At 40.2% G+C, this 24,432-nt stretch overlaps 1 protein-coding gene across 2 annotated transcripts in view; it reads right to left on the reverse strand.

Annotated features, from left to right (window-relative positions):
• Window positions 1-24,432, reverse strand: part of LOC128733518 (WD repeat-containing protein 47) — a 208,570-nt gene that overhangs the window by 117,713 nt on the left and 66,425 nt on the right. The window contains exons 2-6 of one of the 2 annotated variants that reach the window (XM_053827166.1): window positions 20,643-21,420; window positions 11,077-11,352; window positions 10,822-10,994; window positions 4,943-5,340; window positions 4,640-4,883 (exon numbers count right to left, since the gene is read on the reverse strand). In XM_053827166.1, coding sequence (XP_053683141.1) covers window positions 4,640-4,883; window positions 4,943-5,340; window positions 10,822-10,994; window positions 11,077-11,352; window positions 20,643-21,360 — 1,809 coding nt within the window. In that variant the 5' untranslated portion in view covers window positions 21,361-21,420. Of the gene's footprint in view, window positions 1-4,639; window positions 4,884-4,942; window positions 5,344-10,821; window positions 10,995-11,076; window positions 11,353-20,642; window positions 21,421-24,432 lie in introns of both variants that reach the window. The other variant, XM_053827165.1, reaches the window with a different exon arrangement.

A 24,432-nucleotide genomic window follows, 5' to 3' on the forward strand; every position in this document is an offset into this window, starting at 1 on the left:
TATGTACAACACAGGTTAATTTGTGGCAATACGAAGTTTGTCGGGTCAGCTAGTATATCCATAAAAAAATGTTTATTCCATGATATTTGTTCCAAGAGGGAGGAATTATTGAAAAAAGCTATATCCGAGAAAACAAGAAAATGTCCATAGCGCCCGCAAGGAAAATTAGCAATTTAATTTTTTTCAAACAGTCTACCAGCTACAAGCTAAGCACATTTACATTGTTTTATGTAAATCTGAGATTCTTTGATCCAAACTATGCAATTATTTTTAAAATCTCCTTATCGTACTTGCATTTTGCACGACGATCTTGCGCCGTTCGTTGTGGGCGGTTTTACCCCCAAATGACCGATTTACACATTTCACTATTTATTTCAACAAAACTGCATGAACAGTTACCTAATTTAGGTACTGTCGGATGAAGACAGGATCACAGATGCGATATGGGCTGGATTTACTAAAAGTTTCAACGTTTTGAATAAAATGAACCCTAAGTTCTGCGGGAACTAAGTTATAAAAAACGAAACGATTATAACGAAAAATCTGTTTTTATTTATTTCTCCGATAGTTTATACGATATTGCTGTAAAAGGTATTGTAAAATATTGCGTACGCATTCAGTAATATGACTGTCATCAACATTTAACACCAATTTGAGCAAGGCCCTGTAAAACCATGGTGGGCGGTTTTACCCCGGCGGGCGTTGTTACCCCGTTTACCCTTACGAAGAACAGTATTTCTTTATGGACTTGGAGCCGTGACGCTGCTAACGGAAGACATACGTGCCCTTGCCGTGTTCGAGCGGAAGGTAGTGCGGATAATATTTGGCGGAAAACAAACTGAAAGCAGCGAGTGGCAGAGACGTATGAATCACAAGCTACAGGCAGTGTCTGGAGAGATTCCCATCGTAATCTGGCGAAAGTCAGTAGGCTACGGTAAGCCGTAAGGATGCATCAAAACATACAAGATAGCTCGATCAGGTTAAAAGTGAGTTACAACTTCCGAGACGACTGGGAAATTGCCAACGAGTGGCTCAAGATAGAGTTGAATGAAGTATTCCACCCCGCACACCTCTAAAGATTTTGGACACTAGCTGTGGCCCCCGCTGAGGCTGTTTGCAGTAGGAATAATATCAAGAACATCAAATTCCATACTCCCGGGTCCTCTCCTCCACTCTTTGCTCCCCTCTCACTCCTACATAATCGAGCCTCAGCTAATGTATTTCTCGTTAGTGACGAAACCGTAAATTACTTCATGGAGACGACTGTTTGAACTGCCGGGATGGCTACTAGGCAACTGACGGCTACTGACGGCTACTGACGACGATGACAACTAAGCGTTTGCGATACCTAGTGAATACAAAATACATCTACGCAGTGGGAGTTGTCTTGAATTTTTCTCCGGTTTTTAAATTCCAATTGACGAAAAGGGGCAGGGGGCCTGCAGAGTTCTGGAGTGGGACTGGTCCCCTAGACACCCTCTCTAGCTACGCCAATGGCTCTTATACACAACAGCAAACGAGCTCAGAGATAAATGAGAGTGTGTATATGTTAGCTCTCTCTCTCTCCTCTTTCTGTCAGCATTTTTTGCTTTGTTTATGCTGACCAGATTTCACTCAAAATGGTGTCAAAACAAGAAGCATTTCGCGAGCGCGTTGTACACTTCTACAAATCACAAAGATCTCAGTAAAAAATATACGGTACAACATTTTAAAAGCGAAAATGTCGCGGCTTCTACTATTTACCATATCCTAAAATCCCCAACAACTACTCGCAAGCAAGATAGCGGAAGACTGGTCAAAATTGTGGACGCAGAAGTACTTCGTTCTCTTTCTTGTGCTTTCAATAATAAGAATTTCGTAAATCAACGGGATACCGCAAAAAGTTCAACTGTTCCCACCAGGTCATCTGAAAAACATTGAAAAGAGTCTGAAGTTTTTGGAGCATCTTAGTAGGATACGAAACCTGGAAATTAAATAAAAAAGAAAACTTATCCAATTTAATCCAATCCAAGTTAATCCAATTCTACTATGTATATTTTATTCTTGACAGATACGTATTTCGCCTACGACTTGCAGGCTTCCTCAGTGTCTGTTTTTGAACTGTTCGAAAGTTGACGGAGACGGAGGTTAATCATGTTCTCGAGCAACTCTACGGTGAACACATTGACAACTAAAGCCAAGGCTAAAGCTGGACAAGAATAAGGTTGTAAGGGCATGTTGCGGGAATCGCGCACAATTATCCTGTGGTTACTTCAAAACCGGCAGGCATAATATGACCAGGGCCACAGCCGGCCAAGCGAATTCCGATATGCAAGGAGGTGTCAAGAAATTGGAAAGCAGCCAGCCAACAACTGATAATATATACACTGCGACAGATCCTCCAAAAGGGCCGTAAATCGGAGTTCCCACGCACCTTTTGTAAGTTGACTTCAAAGCCGCATATGATACTATCGACCGAGAAGAGCTTTGGAAAATCAAGGACGAGAGCAGTTTCCCCAGGAAGCTCATTAAAACTGATTCAATATACGATGAATAGTACACAGTGCTGTGTTCGGATTTCGGGTGGATTGTCGAGTTCATTGGAATAACACAGAAGACTTCGTTAAGGTGATGTTCTCTCATGCTTGCTGTTCAACGTAGCGCTACAAGGTGTTATGCACGTCTAAAACAAAGCACATGCTGTCAGAAACCGAGGCCGACCGACGCCGCTTGGGCAGTAACGTAACGAACGACGGCGATGAGTTTGAGGTAGTCGATGAATTTGTCTACCTTAGCTCACTGGTAACGGCGGACAATGACACCATCCGCGAGATTCGGAGGCATATTATCAGCGGAAGTCGTGCTTGCTCTGGGCTTCATAAGCAATTGCAGTCGAACAGACTAAGCCTCCCTACAAAGTGCACTCTGTACAAGATGCTTATTAGACCGGTTGTGCTCTACGGGCATGAAACGTGGACAATGCTCGATGAGGACCTGCGAGTGCTCGGAGTTTTCGAAAGACAAGTGCTAAGAACGATCTTCGACGGCGTCAGGAGAACGGAATATGGAGGCGGAGGATGAACCATGAACTAACACAGCTCTATGGTGAACCTATGGTATCCAAAAAGTGGTTAAAGCTGGACGGATACAATGGGCAAAGCATGTAGCAAGAATGCCGGACAACTACTCAGCAAAGATGGTCTTTGCCTCAAATCCGGTAGGAACAAGACTACCAGGAGCGCAGCTAGCAAGATGGTTAGACCAGGTGGAGCGAGATCTAGCGGAGAGTACTCGGTGTCCAACGAATTGGAGAGCGGTAGCCCACAACTGAGTTAATTGAAAAAACCTTACAACAGGCTTTGTCTTAGGACGGCAAGTCAACTAAGTAAGTAAGTAACCAAGAGCTGAGTGAATTGTAGGAATCATGTTATCAGGCTATATCGTAGGATGAATAGCCAATTAAATAATAATAATCATTATGAAGGCCAAAACATGCTTTAAGTCTACGTGACACATTTTTCAAAGAGCATGCATTTTGATAATAAAGTTCAATAATTGGTTAACGTTTGCTTGGGTGGAAGTCTTTCCGTGACAAAATATCTATACAAACCGAGTATTTTTTACTTTGACACATATCTCGAATCTCACGTGAGCACTTTGAAACGCACTTTTCGAACTTTTAGAAAGACCAATCTCCTCAAAAATCAAACTATACAATTGAAGCTCCGTAAGACTAGACAGCCTTCTAAGTCCCCATGTGTTACTGGCCTATCTCTGCAGTGTGGACTTCTCATGAAGTGGATCAAACTTTTTTAAGCTGATGGCTTCAAACTGTTTGGTGTCGAAAAGGAACTATCAAACGCCGCCATTTTGAAAACCTAATTAGATAACCATGTTACTCTTTGCGATTAGAGATGGTCGGGTATGAAAATTTGAATACCCGAACCCGACTTGTACCCGATCAAGAAAAAAATTCAAACCCCGTACCCGACCCGAACCCGCAAGTTTATTATTTTTGATACCCAAACCCGACCGTACTCCGACGGGTACGGGACGGGCCCGGATACCCGACCATCTTGAGTGTTAAATGTGGTCAATAGAGATACCCGACCCGACCCGTACCCGGTTTCAAAAACAAAAATTAAGAACCCGTACCCGACCCGAACCCACAAATTATTTTTTTTTCAATACCCGAACCCGACCCAAACCCGGCGAGTACGGCTGTAGTGGTTGTAATTCTATTTGCCACAGCTCAATTTTAGTTCCGGCAGTTTTTGACTTAGCTAGTAAGATAAATAAAGACTTTCTTGAGTAATAGAAGGAATTGTTTTTAAATAATAGTCTTCAAAAATTCTAGAAAAATAAAACACAGCCAAATGTTGAATTAGGCAGGCTCACAAAACCGCAAACTGTAGTTGAATTCCAAGACAGTATTGATCATAAGTCGTGTTGGTGCGAAAACCGCATCAAGACAAAAACTTATTTGCCTTACAGTATGCAACACCCAATACTCGAGCACTAATTTCCAATTGAAGCTTGACAAGAATCCGCCCAACGATTTATACTAGGTATCATCTCTCGTGAATCACATTTTATATAACCGCAGAGTAAGCCAAATCCTAGAAAACTATCCAGAAAAAATAAACAAAACGCCACCTACCTCAAACTCTTTTCCGCTTCCGTCATCCAGCAGATGAGTTGGCCGTGCCGGTCCATTACCGGAAACTATTCCGTCACCAATGCTGCCGCCGTTCTGCTGGCTGTGGCTTGACGGAGGCTGACTCACCGGTGGCACAATAGTTGGATTTCCGTTCATAATATAATCACTTTCCTTATTTTGCTTCTGCTGTTTAAACTTCTCGTACAGTTCACCACCTCCGCCGTTTGCTAGGCTTTCGTTGTTTCTAAAATCGGGAATCATAAATCATACTTAACTAGTTAGTGGGAACACTATTTAACCTACCTTGGCTGGTCATATATTACGCCTGTTGGTGGCGGTGGTGGGGCTGCTTGAGGATGCACTCCCACTCCCTGCTGATGATGATTGCTAGCGCTATTGGCACTGGTCCCGGAATGGATGCCGGACGAGGAAGACCCTTGTGGTGGACCTACCGACGGCAAGGGAGGCGGCGGTTGGCTGTGGTGGGGAAGTCCTGTTGGCACCGGCTGATTGGCGGTAGCGATCTTATCGGTCAGCGAATCCCTACGCGAACTTTTCGCCGTCGAGTTGGTCGTGTTGGGACTATCTCGTTCGGCACTGTTCTGGTGAATGTCGCTGGTTTTCACTACTGCCCCGGCTACTGCCTGCAGCTCGGGTGACTTCGAGTGCACGGAAGCGATTTCTTCTATTGATGGAAGTCCCTGCTGACGAGTGGGAAAAGAATGAAGCGGCAGAAAAAAAAAAACTCGAATTAGATGCAAATTTACTACGGAGCGCAGCAATCCCTTGGTGGAGATCGTTTAAGGCAGGAACCGTCATCGCCGTCGACAGGCAGGCGGTGGGCGATAATGGCGCTTGCAATTGAATTCAATTGCAATTCGATCGATTTGTGCCGGTCTAAGATAGGAAGTTGTCGGTTCTTGAAAGTGAATACGTGCCAACTATTATTCTGATAGAATGCTTTGCATTTCAAATAAGTTCTGATTTTGGGCAGACGACATTATCGGAATGCGTATCGCATAGCGGTACGCTGTATGCAGTATTGTACTATTGTTTTAGTTACCAATATTTTTTAGCAAATTAAATGTCAATCAATGCAATGTTATATCATTTATTCTCTTCGTAATTCTGAGACATAATTGGCACTAGAAGCTAATCTAGTGAATAAGGATTCGAAGTGACGGTAAATATGCCTTGGTAAACAAGCAAGCTTTCCAATAAAAATAAACGAATCATGATTAAAACGTGCTCACACACTACGTAGGTACGCCAAACAACTTCCCAGTCGCAGGAAAATGTTACATGGTAAACCCAATCATTCAGAAATGCGATAGGGCACGATTGGCCAAAGGCACTTTTCCTCATTTTTTTTTTCTTGCTTCAGAAGCAAACGGAATCAGCGAGATTGGTTTCTTTCCTTTTGTTTCCCAAGTCAAAGCATACACATAAAACCGAAACTGTACACGCTTCTGCTGTGCAAAAAAAAAGTCCGCACTAGGAAGCTCTTGAAGCTTTCGGATCAGACAGTGATTAACGTTTCATTCGTCGTGTCTGTTTACACACGCTGCTGTGGTTTGTGCAAACAACTTGATACGACACATCCTTCAGCTTCTGAATCGTTGACCTCGATCTGACTTAGTTCAGCGCACTGAAACCGTGCGACAGTTTGGGAATAGATGACGACGTGAAAACATGCGAGAAAGGCATTGCATATAAATTTCCCGTTTACGAACTGCTCCCAGAAGGATCAACTAGTATCAGTGCTGGCACAACTAGTAACAAAATACCAGAGTGTTATAAAGTAATAATATTTCAATATTTGGTCGAGGTGGCGTGTAGCTTTTCTTGTTCTTGTTAACAAACAGGAAGATAATTATACAAATTTAATATATAGTACAATTTATTTTGAATGAATGAACAAACGACCAACAACTGACGAATCAGCTTTTAGTTTGTTCCTAGTATTACAGTGGTATCCCGATTATATCTACACCTGATTTAATCTACACCCGATTTTAGGTACCCCCGATTTTGTCTACCTTTTACTTCCGTTTTTATCTACCTTTTTTTAAATACTTTTTCAATCACATGGATTTTGACGTATTTAATGAAATATACATACCATAAAATATTTTTTGCATTTCAAAGTAATCAAAGCGAAATATAGTCTATAATAATCTGAAAAATCAAAGTCAAAATTAGTTTGTTTTCTTTTCTGGCAGAGTACCAATTGCTCAAAAACTCCATTTTTACAATTAATAAAAAATTTACGATATCTTTTCGTCACAGTTGAATGTGTTTCAACTGGATCTAGGCCAAGTCGATGTCCTGATAGTAAAATATTCTGTAAAAGTGTGTGGCAATCCCCTCTTTTGATAAAATATTTTGTTATACTGTTACAATTTATGCAATAATGAAGTCTTATATGAAAATATACTGTATCATGCTTTGATCGTCACCTTATACATCACTGGACCAGATTTTTGTGACGTAGAACTACGTCTCTCAGGGAGGTAGCTGGTACAAGGGACGATTCAAATATGACGTCCACCAAATTTCTGCTTTTTTAGACCCCCCCCCTTCCCCCTCTGTCCGATTGTGTCACAAAACTCAACCCCCCCCCCCTTGGACGTCACACAAACTCAAAATAAAAATGAAAAGCGTGTTGAAAGTAAAAAGTGGTTTATAAAAAAGCTTAACTTTTTAAGAGTTAATGTAAGATTAAAAAAATATAGAAAATAACAATTTATAAAAAATAATAACTGCGAACAAGGGCTCTAACAACATTCAATTGCAAATTGTTACAAATCAATGAAGAAATGAAGCTTTGGTTTCGATTGAAGTAGCACGGCTCCGCTTCAAAACAAGCTTCAATCTGCGTCGGCGAAGCAGGTTTCACTCAGCGATGCCAGATCAGCGGTTTTCCCGCTAGATTTAGCGGGATTTCAAGTCGGACAGCGGGACTTTATATCCAAACAGCGGCTAGCGGGAATCTAGCGGTTTTCTTAAATAACTCAGCGGGATTTTAGCGGGATCTCGATTCAGCGATATTTGGTGGACAAGAAGAGTGCTGAAAGAGAGGTTGACAGCAAAAAAGTTAGTTTATTGACACTCTAATGTCTGCTCATGCATTGGCAGATGGTTCAGTATATTCTGTTGATTAGAAAATTCTGTGTTTTTTACCTAGAATAGGATCAGTTCTGAGAAATACTCATTAGAACTTACTGAAAAAGAAGACCACCAAACCAATCCGTTTTGCGTATTCTTAATTGTTCCACAAACTAATTCGTTGCCAATAGCAAAATCCAACTGATTCATGAATTGGAAACAAAACAACACAAACAACTTATGGATCTATATACATCATAGTTTGCTATATACCGTCACACATTGTGTTTGTATTGTGATTCATACGATGCACACAGCCAATCGTCTGTATCTGTTATATTTCTCAACGCAATCATGCAATGAACATGATCTGACATGAGGTTTGTCATAATCTGCGCGGATCGCGACAGAGTGTTTGTCGCTTACAAGTAGTGATGTCAATGAATCTGAATCTGATCGCTTCTATGATCTTGATCACTAGAAGCGATTTTTTTCCATTCCTGAAATCGGGTGATGAGCCGATAAAACTTAAGTCTAAAAGACAAATCGGTACATTTTTGCTAAAATAAAATATCAGCGAGTACAAAGAGCCGAGCGCTATCTTCTTTTGTCACCAAAAACCATAACCATTTGCCAGCGTTGCTGAAATTTTGCATGATTTTTATCATAGCTAGACACAGAAAGAGAATTTGTGCAAAAAGCTTCTTTCGAAATTTTTGGCATGTGTTCTTAGACTCCCTAATCTTATAATTCTTGCGAACTTTCGTAGTCAGCTGTCATTATATGAGGGATAACAAGATATTTCTTTTTCTGTTTCCTGAAGGTTCGTCAACATGAATGCAGCAAATTTGTATAATGTTCATTTAATTGCAACCTCTCAATTTCAGCAGATCATCTTGATTTCAAATGTAAGCCTTACTTAAATGAATATTTTTTAACTTTATTTCTACACCAGAAACGAAAAAATAATATGACTTTTGATTCAGCGGAATTTCTAGCGGTAAATGGACTCTAGACAGCGGGATTTCAGCGGGAAATCAACCTCTGGGCAGCGGGAAAATGGGCAATCGACCTGGTAACATTTCACTACATCGTGACGATAGCTTTTAGAGTTCATTGTACTTTTCTATCCAATATTTAGTAAAAAGCTAGAAACTTTGATTGCAAATAAACTGAAATTGATGTGTAAATTGATTCTTCAATGTAACGCGTGGTCTATTTAGTTAACATTGACAAATTGTGTCTGACTTTCAAGTGCCGTCAGCTGGAACAATAAGTTCGAAAATCATAATAAACCAATGAGTGATGAATGACTGAGAAACATATTTTTGCTGCCTTTTGATGAAAATGCAATTTTTTTCGACGGATCTCACATTTGCCTAAACCCCCTCCCCCCCTTTGTCACAACCTGTCACAAAAATGACACCCTCCTCCCCCTAAAGGCCATGGACGTCATTATTGAATGATCCCAGAGGGCAATTCCCTTGTTTTTCTATTTCAGATATGCTTCTGACTCCATGAAGCATGGATGACGGCCGAGGAGAAAATTATTAAAAAGTCTTGGACCATAATTGGTACTGAATATAAAAATAAATTAGCAGACGAAGACGAAATTCCATTAAGCGTATTACGGGGCGTTACGAAAACGTCAGAAATGGTTATTCTTCCTCATGATACCGAGGAAAGATACTGCTGTAAAATAATGACGGACTACGAAGTATTGAGTGCAGTCAACAATGTTCCCATTGAAGAAGATTTTATTGACGAAACTGAAACATCACAAGATGCTTCGGATCCTGAACAACTTATGTTTACTAACGACAATAGCGTTTCAGTGCCAAAAGTTACAGAACAAGTTATAGAATGGGCTGAGGAATCCACCTTACCGATGGCTGATATTATCAATTTGAGACGTATGCGTGAAATTGCACTGAAGCAAATATATGTAGCAAAAAATCAATAAAAAACAAATGTTTTTTGATCATATCGATTACATAGAAGCCTGAATTTTTTTTTCCAAATTTGTCTACTTTCCAAATATATCTACTGAAAATTTTCGACGGGGTAGATATAATCGGTATACCACTGTATTTCTGACCACTAGAAATTTTACAAACATTTACAGATAGGTAACATTCCAAACAAGCATACAAACATATTTACAAACAACTTGTTCGGCTGAGTAGAGCGAAAGCAAAACAAAGAGTGCAACAATTTACACCTTCAGAAGTAGCTTATGAGAAACACAATGCTTACAGTGATGCCTGTTACTTGAATTCCCCAAACACCTTCCGGCCAACATGCTCAACGAATCATAACAAAAGGATATCTCACGTTTAACTCGAAGTGTTATACATACATAGTTATTTATATTTATAAATTATTGATTTAACTGTAGGTTGGTTCACAGTTCATGTGGCGAGGTTTGTAGAAAATATTCCAACTACAGCCCAGGGCTAAGGCGAGAAACAGAAGATAAAAGAAAATATGTTTCTTCAGAAAAACTCGTTTAAAAATGCTGTTAGCATACTTTTTTGTATGTCGCTGCATGCCACTGCTGACTGGCTGGCCTCACGTGGTACCGCAGCGGTAGACGACAGGAAATATCCTGGCTGGTTGCATAATAACCCACCACAGTGTTAGACAAACTAGTATTTTAAACAACTTGATTCGTGTTTACGCGAAACGGGTAACTAAAATCCGGATAGGGGGACCCCGGGCCAAATGGCGTGCTCATTTCTCAGCAGTCTAACTATTTTCCATTCATGAACTCCCACAAGTTAGAAAATTATATGTATAATGGAACAAAAACTAGGCGCAAATAAATCGATTCTTTCATATAGGAACAAACTAAGCTGACTTAAGGATGCTTTTTTTACCTAGGTGCGCTCTAACCAACCGTTGGCATCAACAACAAGGTGCTCTCAAGACTTCCTGTTACGTTTTAATATCATTCAAAATTACCATAATTTTTTTCACGACATTTTGTGTAACTTGTACAACTTTAGGTTCAAAAACACTGAATTAAAATTTGCATAAGACATTTTTAACCCTACTTTAAATTCCATACTGACCTGATATTCACTGAAATTGCTGCTTCGATAGACATCGCCACCGTCGCCGTTTTCGAACAGCCGGTCCACGCTGGAGGTCATCATTTTGCCACTCGTCGGTTTGATCCCGGTCAGGTGAAAACTGGCAAAACTCGAACGGGACATGGGAAACGACTCGTTGGTTGCCTTTGGATCTGCAACGGTAGAATGGTAGGATGGTAGAAAGATGGCATTAATTCCGCACCGCGCCAGTATTGCACACGGCCGAATACTCACTGAGACAGGTCGACACGGCATCCAGCGAGGGCAGCAGCGAGCGGGTCATGATGTCCGCTGCACTGCGGGGCCGCGTAAATGGCATCACAGAGTGGGGGAACGTTTTCGGCTTGATCGGAGTAATGAGCATATGTTCAGTCCATGAAGTTTCGAGCGACGGTTTTTCCAGTCTTTCCACGTCCACGTTCAGGGTCTTCTGCTCGAACGGTACCGAGAACGTTTCGGCTGGGATGCTCTGCAGCCAGCTGAGTAGCGATAGGTCCGAGTCCGTGAAACCTGCAATTGATTGCGGAAGATTTGTTAGAATCATTGAGCGTACTGTTGCGAATGAAATATGTCCACGTGCCCTGACTTCCTGCTTGAATGCTGCTCGGATAGCGCACTACAAGCGAAAATTTTGAAGTCTAACATGGTTTCAGCGAAAATATTATCACCGTCTAGGTACAACCCACAGACGAGACAAGCCAATGTGACATGATCGTTGCAATGAATATAGAGTTGATTTTGAGTAAAAATAAAAAACAAAATCAAACTTGTTTCTTGGTATGTACATATAATAGAACGATTCGGGCATGAGCTGGATTTGCCATTTAGATATAGCGGATTTATTTGTACGAACATTGAACATGCAAGCGCAGTCTGGTGGCTGTACTGCAAGATGCACATCGGATTGAGCGACTGCAACATATTTTTTGCGTAATGAAATTTCGACAATCGCAATCGGAAGAATGAAATGCATGTTTACTGTTTTTCTTCACACATTTGCTGAAGTCAGCAGTTTTTAGAGCCAATTTCCATTTAAAGTGAATTGAATTTCACAAAATTCAAAGCTGTACCGTGTAATTCAATTCGACAATCAAATTATTTTTATTTTGTCATTCTAATAATATTAGTATAAAATGAAGTTTAATAATACAGCGAGTGAACATAGCAGAGGTGATACTCGCCAAATTTTCTAAAGTTAAATAAGATATCAAAATTAGCGTTAAGTACAAAATAATCGATATTATTTTACTAATGATTTTTTTATAACATACTATTTCTTTAAGACTGCGCTGTTGATTTATTTGTACTGAAAAATCGCGACATGAAAATATTCAATAATCCCTGTTATAATTTATTTATGTTAGTTCTTCCAACATGTCTTTCAGCATGTGAAACTAGCTTATTCACCTATCTAAAAAGAAAACATTCAAATAATTGGTGTCAATTGATGCTTTATAGTACAACTGTGTTGAAAAGAATAACAATGTTTTGTGACAGCTTTCTGGTTTGAGTAGTCCTTAGAAAATTGTTACCACGTCCGTTTATTTTTTTGAGGATGACGCACAGCGAATCTCATTCAAAATATCAGATAAAAAATGCATAATACGAATATGTTGAAATCATATTAATCTACCACGATTGGGCAGTGTAGTAATAAGCTGATTGCAGCATTTTTTTGAAGTTAGGACTTGGGAGCAGTTAAATTACCGTCGTTTAATACAAGCCTGCTAAAATAGCAGCGAACATGCTTATGAGATTTTTTGCTTTTTTGAGGGTATGCTTATGAGATTTCAACCTTTTTGATTCATCGATTTATAATGGCAATCGTTAAATTAAGTTGTTCTTTAACCTTTAATAATGCAACATTGTTTTTAAAACAAAAGAATTGTGTCCTGGAATTAAATAAAAAGAAAACTTATCCAATTTAATTCTACTATGTATATTTATTCTTGACAGATACGTATTTCGTCTACGACTTGCAGGCCTCAGAGTCTGTTTTCGAACTACGAAACAATTGTGCTTGTATTTCGAGTAGAAAAATCCATTGGAGAAACATTACGCAAGCGAAAAAAGAAAAGTGAAACAACTGACGATAATATTCCTAAAAATCACTGGAAATCTCAATAACTATCAATATTAGGCATCAATAAATTGTTGTATATTAAGTTTCTGCCACGGAGAGTACGTTTTTGCCGAATTTTAGTCGATAGGATAGGGTTAGGTTCGATAGTCCACTTTACTATCGGACGATACCGAGTCATAGTGTAGAGCCCGAGCATCATTCTTATTTGGATTTCTTTTTCGTTCCATGCTGTCTAACAGCACACAGAACCACGTCAAATAAATTTGGAATTTGCCATATTTTTGATTGTGCACTAGACTACATTAGACAAACAGATAATGGTGAAAATCTTGCAGATTGATGACAATGTGCCAGACTTTTGCCAAAAATCTTGTTCCTCGGTCTTGCAAAAAGTCTATCACATCTAATTTCAAGCAAAATTGTACATCTGCGATAAACAAAACCTATATTCAAATAGAAGACGTTTCGCAAAAACTGCCAGATTTTGGCGAGACTTTGTTATTCTTATTTATTTTTTTAAAAACAAATTGGCAACCCTGCACAAAATATGAATCAACAGAGTCAAACACTGAAAAACAAAATTATGAATTGTACCGCTGCACAGTGGTCCAATCAGCGAAATACGTGATCGTGTGATATTGCGCCGAAACGTGAAGTTTTTCGCATATAGTGTCTTTAGGAACATTTCTTGGTATAATAAGACCCTTCTTGTGAGAGAAATCTTTGGGTGATTAATTCTCTTAAAAGTGAGATAAGAAATTTATTTTCTCGTACATTCGAGATAAAGGTTTGGTACTTTCGGCAAAGTTGTAGTAAATATCAATAGAAACAACTTTGTCGAAGACACTATACTTGTATCTCTTCATGGAAATTATCTATGAAGCGTTATTCGTGGACAAACACCTTTAAAACAGTTTTTAAATCCTGACTTATTCTGGTCAACTTTTACGTGTTCATAGTGTTCTAGAAAGTTGTTTATCTTGCTAAAATCAACGTTTTTCTAGAACATTATTATAAGTGATTTTCTGTAGTTTCGGAGATTTTGAGCATTTTTGATGAAAAATAGTACTACTTTGAGCTTAAATATTTCACAATGTGGCAAATGGTGGCAGACCAAACAACTCCTACTTAAAAATACAACAAAAAACCTTTAAGATCAAGTGTCAATTGACTGTATCTGTTTGTATCCTCAAAAGTTATAGTTGTTTTAAAAATCCTTCACAGTCATGTTTATCGAACAATTAAAATGTACTTCGGATGCAATAAACGCCATTTTGTTTATGTTGACAATCTCTTTCTAACAAGTCGAGTTGCCAGTCATTTTTTCGCCTATTTTCGAGACGAAAATAAATGTAGACTAAAAATTATTTGAGGCAATTAATAACAGAAAAGCTTCCAAATAACTAACTTAAGTCTATTTTGTTCAATACCTTCGATTGGTGTCTTTTCAAAAGATCCCACTCATAATGGGCTAGTACCAAATGGCAGAAACACAAATGGTCGAATCACGAATGGCCGAAATCCAAATGGCCGAATTTCAACAACAGTCACAGAAGACCGAATTTTCTCGGAATGACTTTTTAGTCTATTTAATTTGAAAACACGAATTGACAAGCAGGTAACAATTAACCTTACTCAAACAAAAAATAAAATAAACAATACATCTTTTTGTTGTACTTTTAAGTACGAGTTGTTTGATCCACCATCATTTGCCACCTTGGGAAATGTTTAAGCTCAAAGTAGTACTATTTTTCAACAAAAATGCTCAATATCTCCGAAACTTCAGAAAATCACGTATAATAATGTTCTACAAAAATGTTGATTTTAGCAAGATAATCAACTTTTTAGAACACTATGAACACGTAAAAGTTGACCAGAATAACTCAAGGTTTAAAAACTGTTTTGAAGGGATTGTTCATGAATAACTTCATAGACAATTTCCATGAAGAGATACAAGTATGGTGTCTTTGACAAAGTTGTTTGTATTGATATTTACTACAACTTTGCCGAAAGTACTAAACCTGTATCTCGAATATACGAGAAAATAAATTTCGTATCTCACTTTTAAGGGAATTAATCACCCAAAGATTTCTCTCACAAGAAGGGGCTTGTTATACCAAGAAATGTTCCTAAAGACACTATATGCGAAAAACTTCACGTTTCGGCGCTATATCAAACGATCACGCATTTCGCTGTTTGGACCACTGTGCGCTGGTTGCGAAAGCCACAAGCTTACCGAATCTGACTTGACAAGCGAGTGGTCGTGGATTCGAAACTTAGTAGAATCAGGTCATTCGATGTTATTCTCAGAACCCTCTACACACTTCCTTACTACTAAATTCGGCGGAAGCCCCTGGCTAGGACAAGTTATAAGAGTAGTACTTGCTTGTGGGGGTATGAAATGGAGTGAGTTACCTGGATGGAGCGTCAAACATAGCTCTGGCTTTCTCAAGCTCCCACCAAGCGCCTCCACGCAGATCTAAGTCAAATGATGACGGTCGAAGGCCTTACCCGGAAATGCTTCATGTACTTACTGAAGCAGCTAAGCTAGGAGGTGCGAACTAGAGCGCCTGTTCTCCAGGTGAGGGGCGGCTCACACAGCGTCTGTCTTGAAACGGGCGGCTGAGTATGAAATGCTGTATCCCGCAAGCTACACCTAAGATGGCAGACCCGTCAGCGGGATGCAGGTATCGCGACCCCGGTGAGGTAGCGTACCGAAAACTCAATTACCACGAATAACGAAAAAAGAAATTCAGAGCGGAACAATCGGTATAGGACACGGCAAGGGACAAGGAAACGATTAAGGGATAATGATTGGAAACTTGGTACCTGGAATGTCCGAACTCTCCACGAACCGGCACGGGCTGGCTTGCTTGCTCGAGAGCTGCATCAATTCGGAGTGGAGATCGCTGCTATTCAGGAAGTTCGGTGGTCAAATTCCGGAGAAAGGGAGTTCCGTGCAGTAGACCCTATTGCAGGCACTTCTTTCAAGTGCCACATCGACTACAGTGGCGGTAAAAAAGCAGAACATGGAGTCGGTTTCGTAGTGTTGGGAAAACAAAAGCAACGAGTTATTCGGTGGAGGCCCGTAGATGACCGTATACGTGTTGAGGATTAAGGGCAAATTTTTGAAATACAGCCTAATCAACTTATACGCACCGACAAATGATAAATCCAATGATGCAAAGGACGAGTTTTACGACAGGCTTGAGAGGACCTATGGAGAGTGCCCAAAACACGACGTAAAAATCATCATCGGAGATGCAAATGCGCAAATCGGGAGGGAGGAATGCTTGCGTTCAGTCATTGGAAAATATAGCCTTCATCTGTCGACCAATGATAACGGTCTAAGGCTCATAAATTTTGCCGCGGCCAGAGAAATGGCCATCTATAGCACCTACTATCCACATTTGAATATTCGGAAAAACACCTGGAGGCATCCAAATGGAGACTCTAGATCTTAGATCGATCATGTCTTGATTGACGGTCGACACTTTTCGTATGTTATCGATGTACGGTCTTTTCGGGGACCAAATATCAACACTGATCACTATCTCGTAGTGAGTAAGATTTGCGCAAGGCTGTCAAACACGACGAAAGCTCGCACTGATAGGACATCCAGCATTTCAACATCCAGCGGTTAATGACAGACGACGTAGCAGAGGAGTACGCCAAGAAGCTTGACCAACAGAACAGCAGGTAGAAGGAGAAGATATAAATGGGCTGTGAAGGAACATCTATGGTGTCATCGAAACAGCTGCGAGAGAGGTGGTAGGCACGACGCGTGGAAGACAGCGTAACAGCTGGTTTGATGCCGAATGCCAGAGAGTGGCAGATGATCAGAGCCAGGCCCGGAGTCGCATGCTCACTGCGGCAATGCGTCAAAACAGAGAGAGGTACAAAGAGACTAGAGCTGCGGAAAAAAGAATCCATCGTCTAAAGAAACGCGAGTACGATGAGCACATGCTCACCGGCGCATAGGAGCGATACACCAGCAACGACACACGGAGTTTCCATAAAACGGTGAGATGCAGGAATTTTGTCATGCCTGTGATGTGCGATGATAGTGCTGAACACCTGCTTAACGACAAAATGGCGGTAGCAGCCAGGTGGAAGGAGCACTCCCAGATACTGTTGAATGGAGAGGTAAATGCGGAGATCAGCAGGGACAGGATAGGAATTGTGAGCGACGAATTGTGAGTGGAGCCACCAACACAGGAGGAGGTTAAAAAGGCAATCAGTGAGCTGAAAAACGGTAAGGCTGCTGGGAAGGACGGTATCCCGGCTGAACTTCTAAAAGCGGGCAGCGAGCGGCTTTACGAAGCAATCCACCGGATCATTGTCAGGATCTGGGAGGAAGAACAAATGCCGGAGGAGTTGTTGGATGACCTCATTTGCCCAATTTTCAAAAAGGGACATTGAATGGAGTGTAAAAACTATCGAGGAATTACATTGCTCAATTCTGCCTACAAGGTGCTTTCCCGTATCCTGTTCTGCAGACTGAGACCGTTAGCGGAGTCCTTCATAGGCGAGTATCAACCCTAGCAGCACATTCCCTCATTTTTGGTTGCAGCACCTTATTTATGACTGAAATTAGTCGTTATTCGGTTACCACAACTAGTTTATAACAACTGTGCTAGTAGGGAAGCTGGTTTTCGTGAGGGTCACTCCACGACGGATCAGATGTTTACCCTGCGACAGTTGCTAAACAAGTTCCGGGAGTACAACTTGCGGACACACCATCTGTTTGTGGACATCAAAGCGACGTACGATTCGGTTTAACGAAATGAGCTGTGGCAGATAATGCTAGAACATGATTTTCCGACTAAACTAGTTACGCTGATTCGTGCGACGCTGGACGGATCCAAATCATGCGTTAAATAGCGAATGAGACCTCAGCTGCTTTCGTGACATTGGATGGACTGAAGCAAGGGGAAGCACTCTCTAACCTGCTATTCAACATTGCCTTGGAAGGTGCATTACAAAGGGCAAACGTGGAAAGGAATGGAACTATCAACACGAAATCTCACATGCTTCTTGGTTTTGCGGATGACGTCGATATTATCGGAATCAACCGTAGAGCAGTGGAACAGGCCTTTTAAAAGGGAAGCGGCAAGTTTGGGACTTGCCATTAAAACCGCCAAAACGAAGTACATGGTTGCTGGTAGGGAACGTGGGAGCCCAAGTGTTGGTGCCGAGGTGGAGTTAGATGGGGAACGATATGAAGTACACTTGGTACACTCGTGACATGTGACAACGATGTAAGCCGCGAAGTGAAACGACGAGTTGCAGCCGCGAATCGGGCCTTCTACGGATTACGTAGCCAGCTGAAGTCCCGTAGTTTGCAGATTCGCACAAAACTAGCGCTCTACAGAACACTAATCCTCCCGATGGCCCTTTACGAACACGAATCATGGTGCTAGGCGTTTTTAAGCGCAAAATTCTGCGATCTATACTTGGTGGCAAAATGGAAAACAGGCACCCCAGGACCGACGGTACTGGAGGACCATAATTCGTTCGGCGCAGGATCGGTAACGGACCGTTGCCACTGAAGTAAAGTAAGTACTTGCTTGTGGTGCGTAATGCGAAGCTAATTGTTCAAGGCCAATTAATAACTTGTCCCACTACCTGGTTCTAGGTTCTAGGGGTAATGCAAGAGAACACATATGCGCACACACCCTCACTCTGTGCTGAACTTTGCTTTACCGACCATGAAACCTCTAACTAGTTTATAAGAATGGTGTGGTTCGAGTTGCGAATGACGCGTATGATCCAAGAGCAAATTATGACTAGTCCCCGCACTTCGCAGTTCTAGAGAATGTCGATTAAGTGAAAAGTAGTAGAAAGTATAAAACGAAAAAAATGAAAGGGTCTGTGTCTTAGGACACAAATGCAGACTTGGCATAGCACAAGCCACTAGCACGAATAACCCATCAACCCTGTTTCCGTGCAAGATATCACTTTAGAATAAATTCTTGCAGTATACGGATGCAACCAAGCTAAAGGGAGGGGTGGTCGCTCACTTTTCTATACCGGTTTACCTTTAGGACATCAAATGGGACTAGATTCATTGATTAAACAATAAAATTGGTAGAAAAAAGAAGGCTAGATGCTTCGAGGGTCGATGCTTCCTCTGTAGAGCTTTGACCCTCGGAAACGGATGGAGAACTCGAGTACACGAAATGATTGGTTTGACGGGGAATGTCAACAAGCGATAGAGAGGAAAAAAGAGCTCGGAAAAACTATCTAAGCATATCTACGAGAGGGATTTTGGCCAAGTATCGACGAGCGCGGAATGAGTTGACCACGATCCTGAGGAGGAAAAGCGCCAGAAGGAGGACGCCGAGTAGCTGGAACAATTATTCCGGGCTAATGACACGCGCAAGTTTTACGAGAAAGCTGGCTCTAGTTTTAGTATTCTGAGTTTTAGCTATTGCCCTTTTTGTCGGTTATCTTCCGCGTATGTCGGCGTCTGTCGCTTCATCTTTAGCTGTTCCACTTCGTCCTGTTTTTGCTTTCTGAGTTTTACTATCTCATTTTTACGTTGCTCCAATTCCTCTTGATTATGCTTCTGGATGGCCTTCTTCCTTGCAATTTCATTCTGTTATTTTTCTTCCACAAGTAGGCGAAGTTCCTCAAGCCGCTCGGAAGCCGTCAATACTGGATGAAAATTTCTTTTATAGTTTCGATGGATGTTGCTTCTGCGAGGATTTGGTAGAGTTTGAAGCAATTCAGTCAAGCTTATTTGACGATGTACTGTTGCGCTTTTCCTGCATAAAAACATCCCCACGCACCTCTTGGACAAGTACAAAATTCTACTCATTGATACAATTACACGAACTAGCGCCCATGTGATTCAAGAATACCAAATTTTGTGAATCGAGCATCAACAAAAAACATCTCTTACAGCTGTGTGATGATTTTTCCATCTTCAGTGCAGGTATAACCCAGCTACCCGAGCAAGGATTCACAACAAAAATATATCAAAATTATTACATATTCTGCTGTTGATATCAACTAGCAAACATGTTTTGTTGCCAACTCAAAATGGTACTTATGATGTATCAGACTTTGCTATCATTTTGCTTTCATTTTTATTGAAAGAAAATGTGTTGACAAATTTTATTTATGATGTAAATAAACCTTCAATATTTAAAGTAATCGATTTTCACATAATTTTTTTTCTAGTAAAATGGGTGTTTCAAATTATATGATGATAGCAAAATGATGATCATATGATAGTAAAATGACAACTATCTCTGCTTTCCTATTAATATTGTGCAACAGCAAGATTAGAATTCCGTTTGATATTTTTGATAGCAAAAGTAGTATTCAATTTAATTTCACGGCGTGGAATTTTTGATATCAATTTTGATATTTTAACCGCTAAGTCGACCAAAATGAACTCACACCGAGTATTCAAAATCCCTTACATCAAGATATTAAATTTTGTTTTCAATTTGCTCTAAAACTTTGCTCGGGTAGCTTGAGGTACGATGCTGATCTAATGAGCGCGAAATGAGTTGACTATTATCCTGAAGCTTTCACAGACTCAAAGTCAGTTCCGCTATACGTCAATATTATTCGCAAAGCGTTATTTCAGACTGCCAAAGCTCAACAGCTCGTTATCGTTTATTAAAAACTTTTCAGCGGAAAGTAATCATTCAAATCATGCAAACTAAATATTAACTTTTATTGTAAAAGTAAGTAAACTCACCAATCGATCCATCCAACAGTCGGGAGAAGTTGATTTTTTGAGAAGCTGCATCTGCCGCTCCGGTTGCCTTCACCTGACAATAGTTGACGCAAGATTCATACAAAATACCCTTAATAACTAATTGCACCAGTCGGTCGTTTTTCGCGAAAACCGACTGTGCCGTGCCGGCTTTCTTGTCTCCCGGCAGGAATTTTTCCACCAGCGGAAAAATCTCCTTAAAACATTGCACTCGTGCCTTGCTCGGGTTCCAGTCACGGTACTGCATGTGGTCGCCGAGCTTGGGCAGTGTCAGCAGCAAACACAACGCCGAGTATTCTTCCTTGGTGGGACACAATTTTTCCAGCTCGCCGAGTACTTGAACCACCTCCTCGACCGCTCCTTCCACGTTGTTGATCAGAGGCGGCCCGGTGAGTCCACCAGCTTCCGACTTTATACATAACAGTTCAATGTACTTATGCCGGAGGATGGCGTACTTGAACTGCTTCATGTCAAAATTTTGCAATGCCTCCAACGGCTGAATGAATTCCACCACATCGTCCCACTGGCCGTCCAGTATAAGCTGCCGTAGGAAAAGCACATCGTCTGAAAACTGCCCATTTATTACGCCCGTTTCGCGTTCCAACGAAAGCTGAGAGATGTGCAATTCGCGATTGTTCAAAAACTCCAACGATAACCGCACAATGTCCTCCTCCCGCAGCGACAGCCTAGCCGGTGACATTTTTCACATCAATAACCGGACTGGCGGACCATGCCCAGTTGCAGCGGGGCCGGTGTTAATCTGGAAGAAAGAGACGATAATAAGAGAAACGATTAGAAATTGATGCGAAAGGTAAATATCGAGGTGTTATTTAACAGTCACTATTTTTGGTTCGTTACGCGGTCATTGAAAAACAAAATTCAAGTAATCGAGGGTTAAACTGCTGAGAAACTACTGTATTAAATTCGATTAGTATCTTGTCTAGACTAGCCGCACTCAATTAATCATTGCTTTGTTTGAGTATCAGACATGAAGTTCAAACAATTACAGTAAAATTATTTGGGTTCCGTACTCCGCTCCGCTTGCTGTTTTCCTTTTTTAGCGCAAAACTCCGCCAATTCAATCAATCAATTGATGGTTACTTTCGCTTTCCGTCATGCACAACCTGATTGGACTTTGGCATTCAAGTATTTGGCTTTGCATACCCTTGTTAAGTACCTTCTCTAACCGCGCGCGCACCGGCCAAGTGCAGAAGGAGAATGGTACTGCCGGTACCAAGCGATTATTTCATGCAAACAGCGTAAAATCGAAAGTATTGGCCCGTGCATCTCTTCTCTCTAGGGGCACCGGTAATAACAACCGAGTGGATCATTAAGTAGTTTGTTTGATTCCGATTCCTGAACTAGACAGAAGAGATGAAATATATTCGACCACATTGTACGTTAATTATGGCAAAGGCTATTATTATTATTTGTGAAACATAAAAAGGCCGCAAATAATAATGTTTTTAGAAATGGTAAAGTCCGGCGGGTAAAGGTACGCTATCCAACACGGGCCCTTCGTTTATCGACCCGGAAGCAGGAAAGTAAAATAATTAGTTGATTGGAAAACTTTGCTCATTATAAGCATCTACACTCGATTAGAAACTTACACCCATCTAATGCCTTCCACCGTCCGTGGTAGTGCCGAAAGTATAGTAAAATACGTGGCAACATCCGGAATGGTGCCTCATCTGTCCGGATGCAAAAAGATCGAATCCGAGATGGGCGCTACACCATTTAAAAACATACGGGTTTTGTTGGTTGTTCAAATAAACACGCTTCTAACCGTGTTTGGAGAATAATGCGTTCTACATTTTGCGTATGTCAAATGCAATTGAAATTTGGGAAAAATATTTAAGACAAAAAGTTCTACATAAATTTTGCTCTTAAATTAGTCAATAAAATATCGGATAGAAAACAGACTATCGATTGCAAAAAACTATGCTTAAAAAGATTGTGCTTAAAATTTGAGATGGGACGATTCAGCTGTGATTGAGAAATCTTGCGTTCAAAGTTTCCTGTTGTTTTTTCAATCACTCTGACACGTCGTTACATATGTGTGTATAATTTCATAAATATTTGAGGGATTAGCATGAAATTTATTGTGTATGTATGTGTATATGTATTTACATAACATATACAAAACGGAAATAAAATGAAAAGAAAGGATTTTTTTTTTCGAAATTTCCAACTCATTCATTGAGGAGTTGGAAATTAATTTAAAAAATGAAATAAAAACAAATAACAGCGATCTTAAGTATCTTCCTTGTGGATCTCCATACATTATAATGTAACAATTTGACGCCGACTAAAGAGTTTCGACGGCTATCAGCTAGATATTCTCATATCCATTTTTGAGCTATTCATGACAAATGACGAATGAATATTTTTAGACATCGCTCTAATTAAGCTTTGTTGCCCTGAAAGTGTGTTGTTTTCAGAATGGCTAAAGCTTTCCGCAGCCATCCGACACAATATGAACGAGTGACTGTCCCATCAGCTGGTGCAATGCGTACCTTTTCCTAGTTTTAGTTTGACCGAAACGACGGTTTTGTCTACCTCCTTTAGTTTTTCGCCGTCAAATAAATCACGTGATAGGAAAAAAAATACGGATATGGTTGATCACGAAAAAGACATGCGTGGAGTTTCAAGTTATCCCGGCTTTTTTGATAGCGAACAATTTCTTTGCGACCCGGTACCAGGGTTGTTGTTTCCTAGTATAGAAACTATCTTTGAAAACGAATGCTTCATCACGGAGGCGTTTCACTCGTCACGCAAACTATCGATAACAATGATCAATAAATACGTATTTTTATTATATAACGTGATACTACGAGACCAACACATGTGAAGTAGCTGCAAAACTGAGGAACACAGTAGAGGTTTCATTGCGTGTTAATGTCTTCCATCGTGCGGACCTTATTTTTGTTGCTTTACGGAAAGTGCAATTCCAAACCAATAAAATGTCTGTGTCCGTTCGAGTTTGCTAACACGTTGATGCATTTGCAGGCAGTTGTCTGTCAAAGTTCAATGCACGATGAAGGACCTACGTCATGAATATTATGTGCATTTAAAAAACCCGAATTAATCCACCTAGCGGTGTGACCTAGCCTTTCTACTGCCACAATAATTATTTTTTTATTTCTCAGGAACATCTATAATTAACTATAATTAACTTTAAATATCCGTACCTTATTTTTCAAACTCCATATCCAAAAAAAACTGAATTTGAAAAAATAACTGAGTAGAGCATTAGATATGTAAAACGAAAAAGAGAAATTGGACTTTTTCTTAGTTGGCGTTCTTTCAGTTAATTATTTTTGCATGAAAATCAAAACTTGAGCTTCTTTTGAATAAACTTTAATGAAAAAATGGTCATTAGCTTGATCGTATCGTTTATACGTTTGATGTTTTAGGAAACGATGAGATCAAATAAACAAAAGCGGCGTCATAAACATGCTTGATTATTTCCGGCGCTTGTTATTTTTACTGTTATGAGTGGACTCATATTCATTTATTTATTAAAACATGATACATGACACATGACTATTATCTTTTAAAGTGTCACTTGCGAAAACAAATCTTACATAATTATTAGTAACCTTGTCTTCCTCTTTTTCATATAAAATTTCTAAGCTCTAGCACCTATTGATTGAAAAAGCATCTATTGATGCGCAAAATTTGTTTGAAATTGGTATAAATTCATTTGGGAAAATCAACTCATTAGTATTTTCAATCCTATACACCACTATACCTCTATGCTTGAATCAAA

This window comes from Sabethes cyaneus, chromosome 2 (assembly GCF_943734655.1).
Source record: "Sabethes cyaneus chromosome 2, idSabCyanKW18_F2, whole genome shotgun sequence".
In the NCBI taxonomy this organism is placed as follows: domain Eukaryota; kingdom Metazoa; phylum Arthropoda; class Insecta; order Diptera; family Culicidae; genus Sabethes; species Sabethes cyaneus.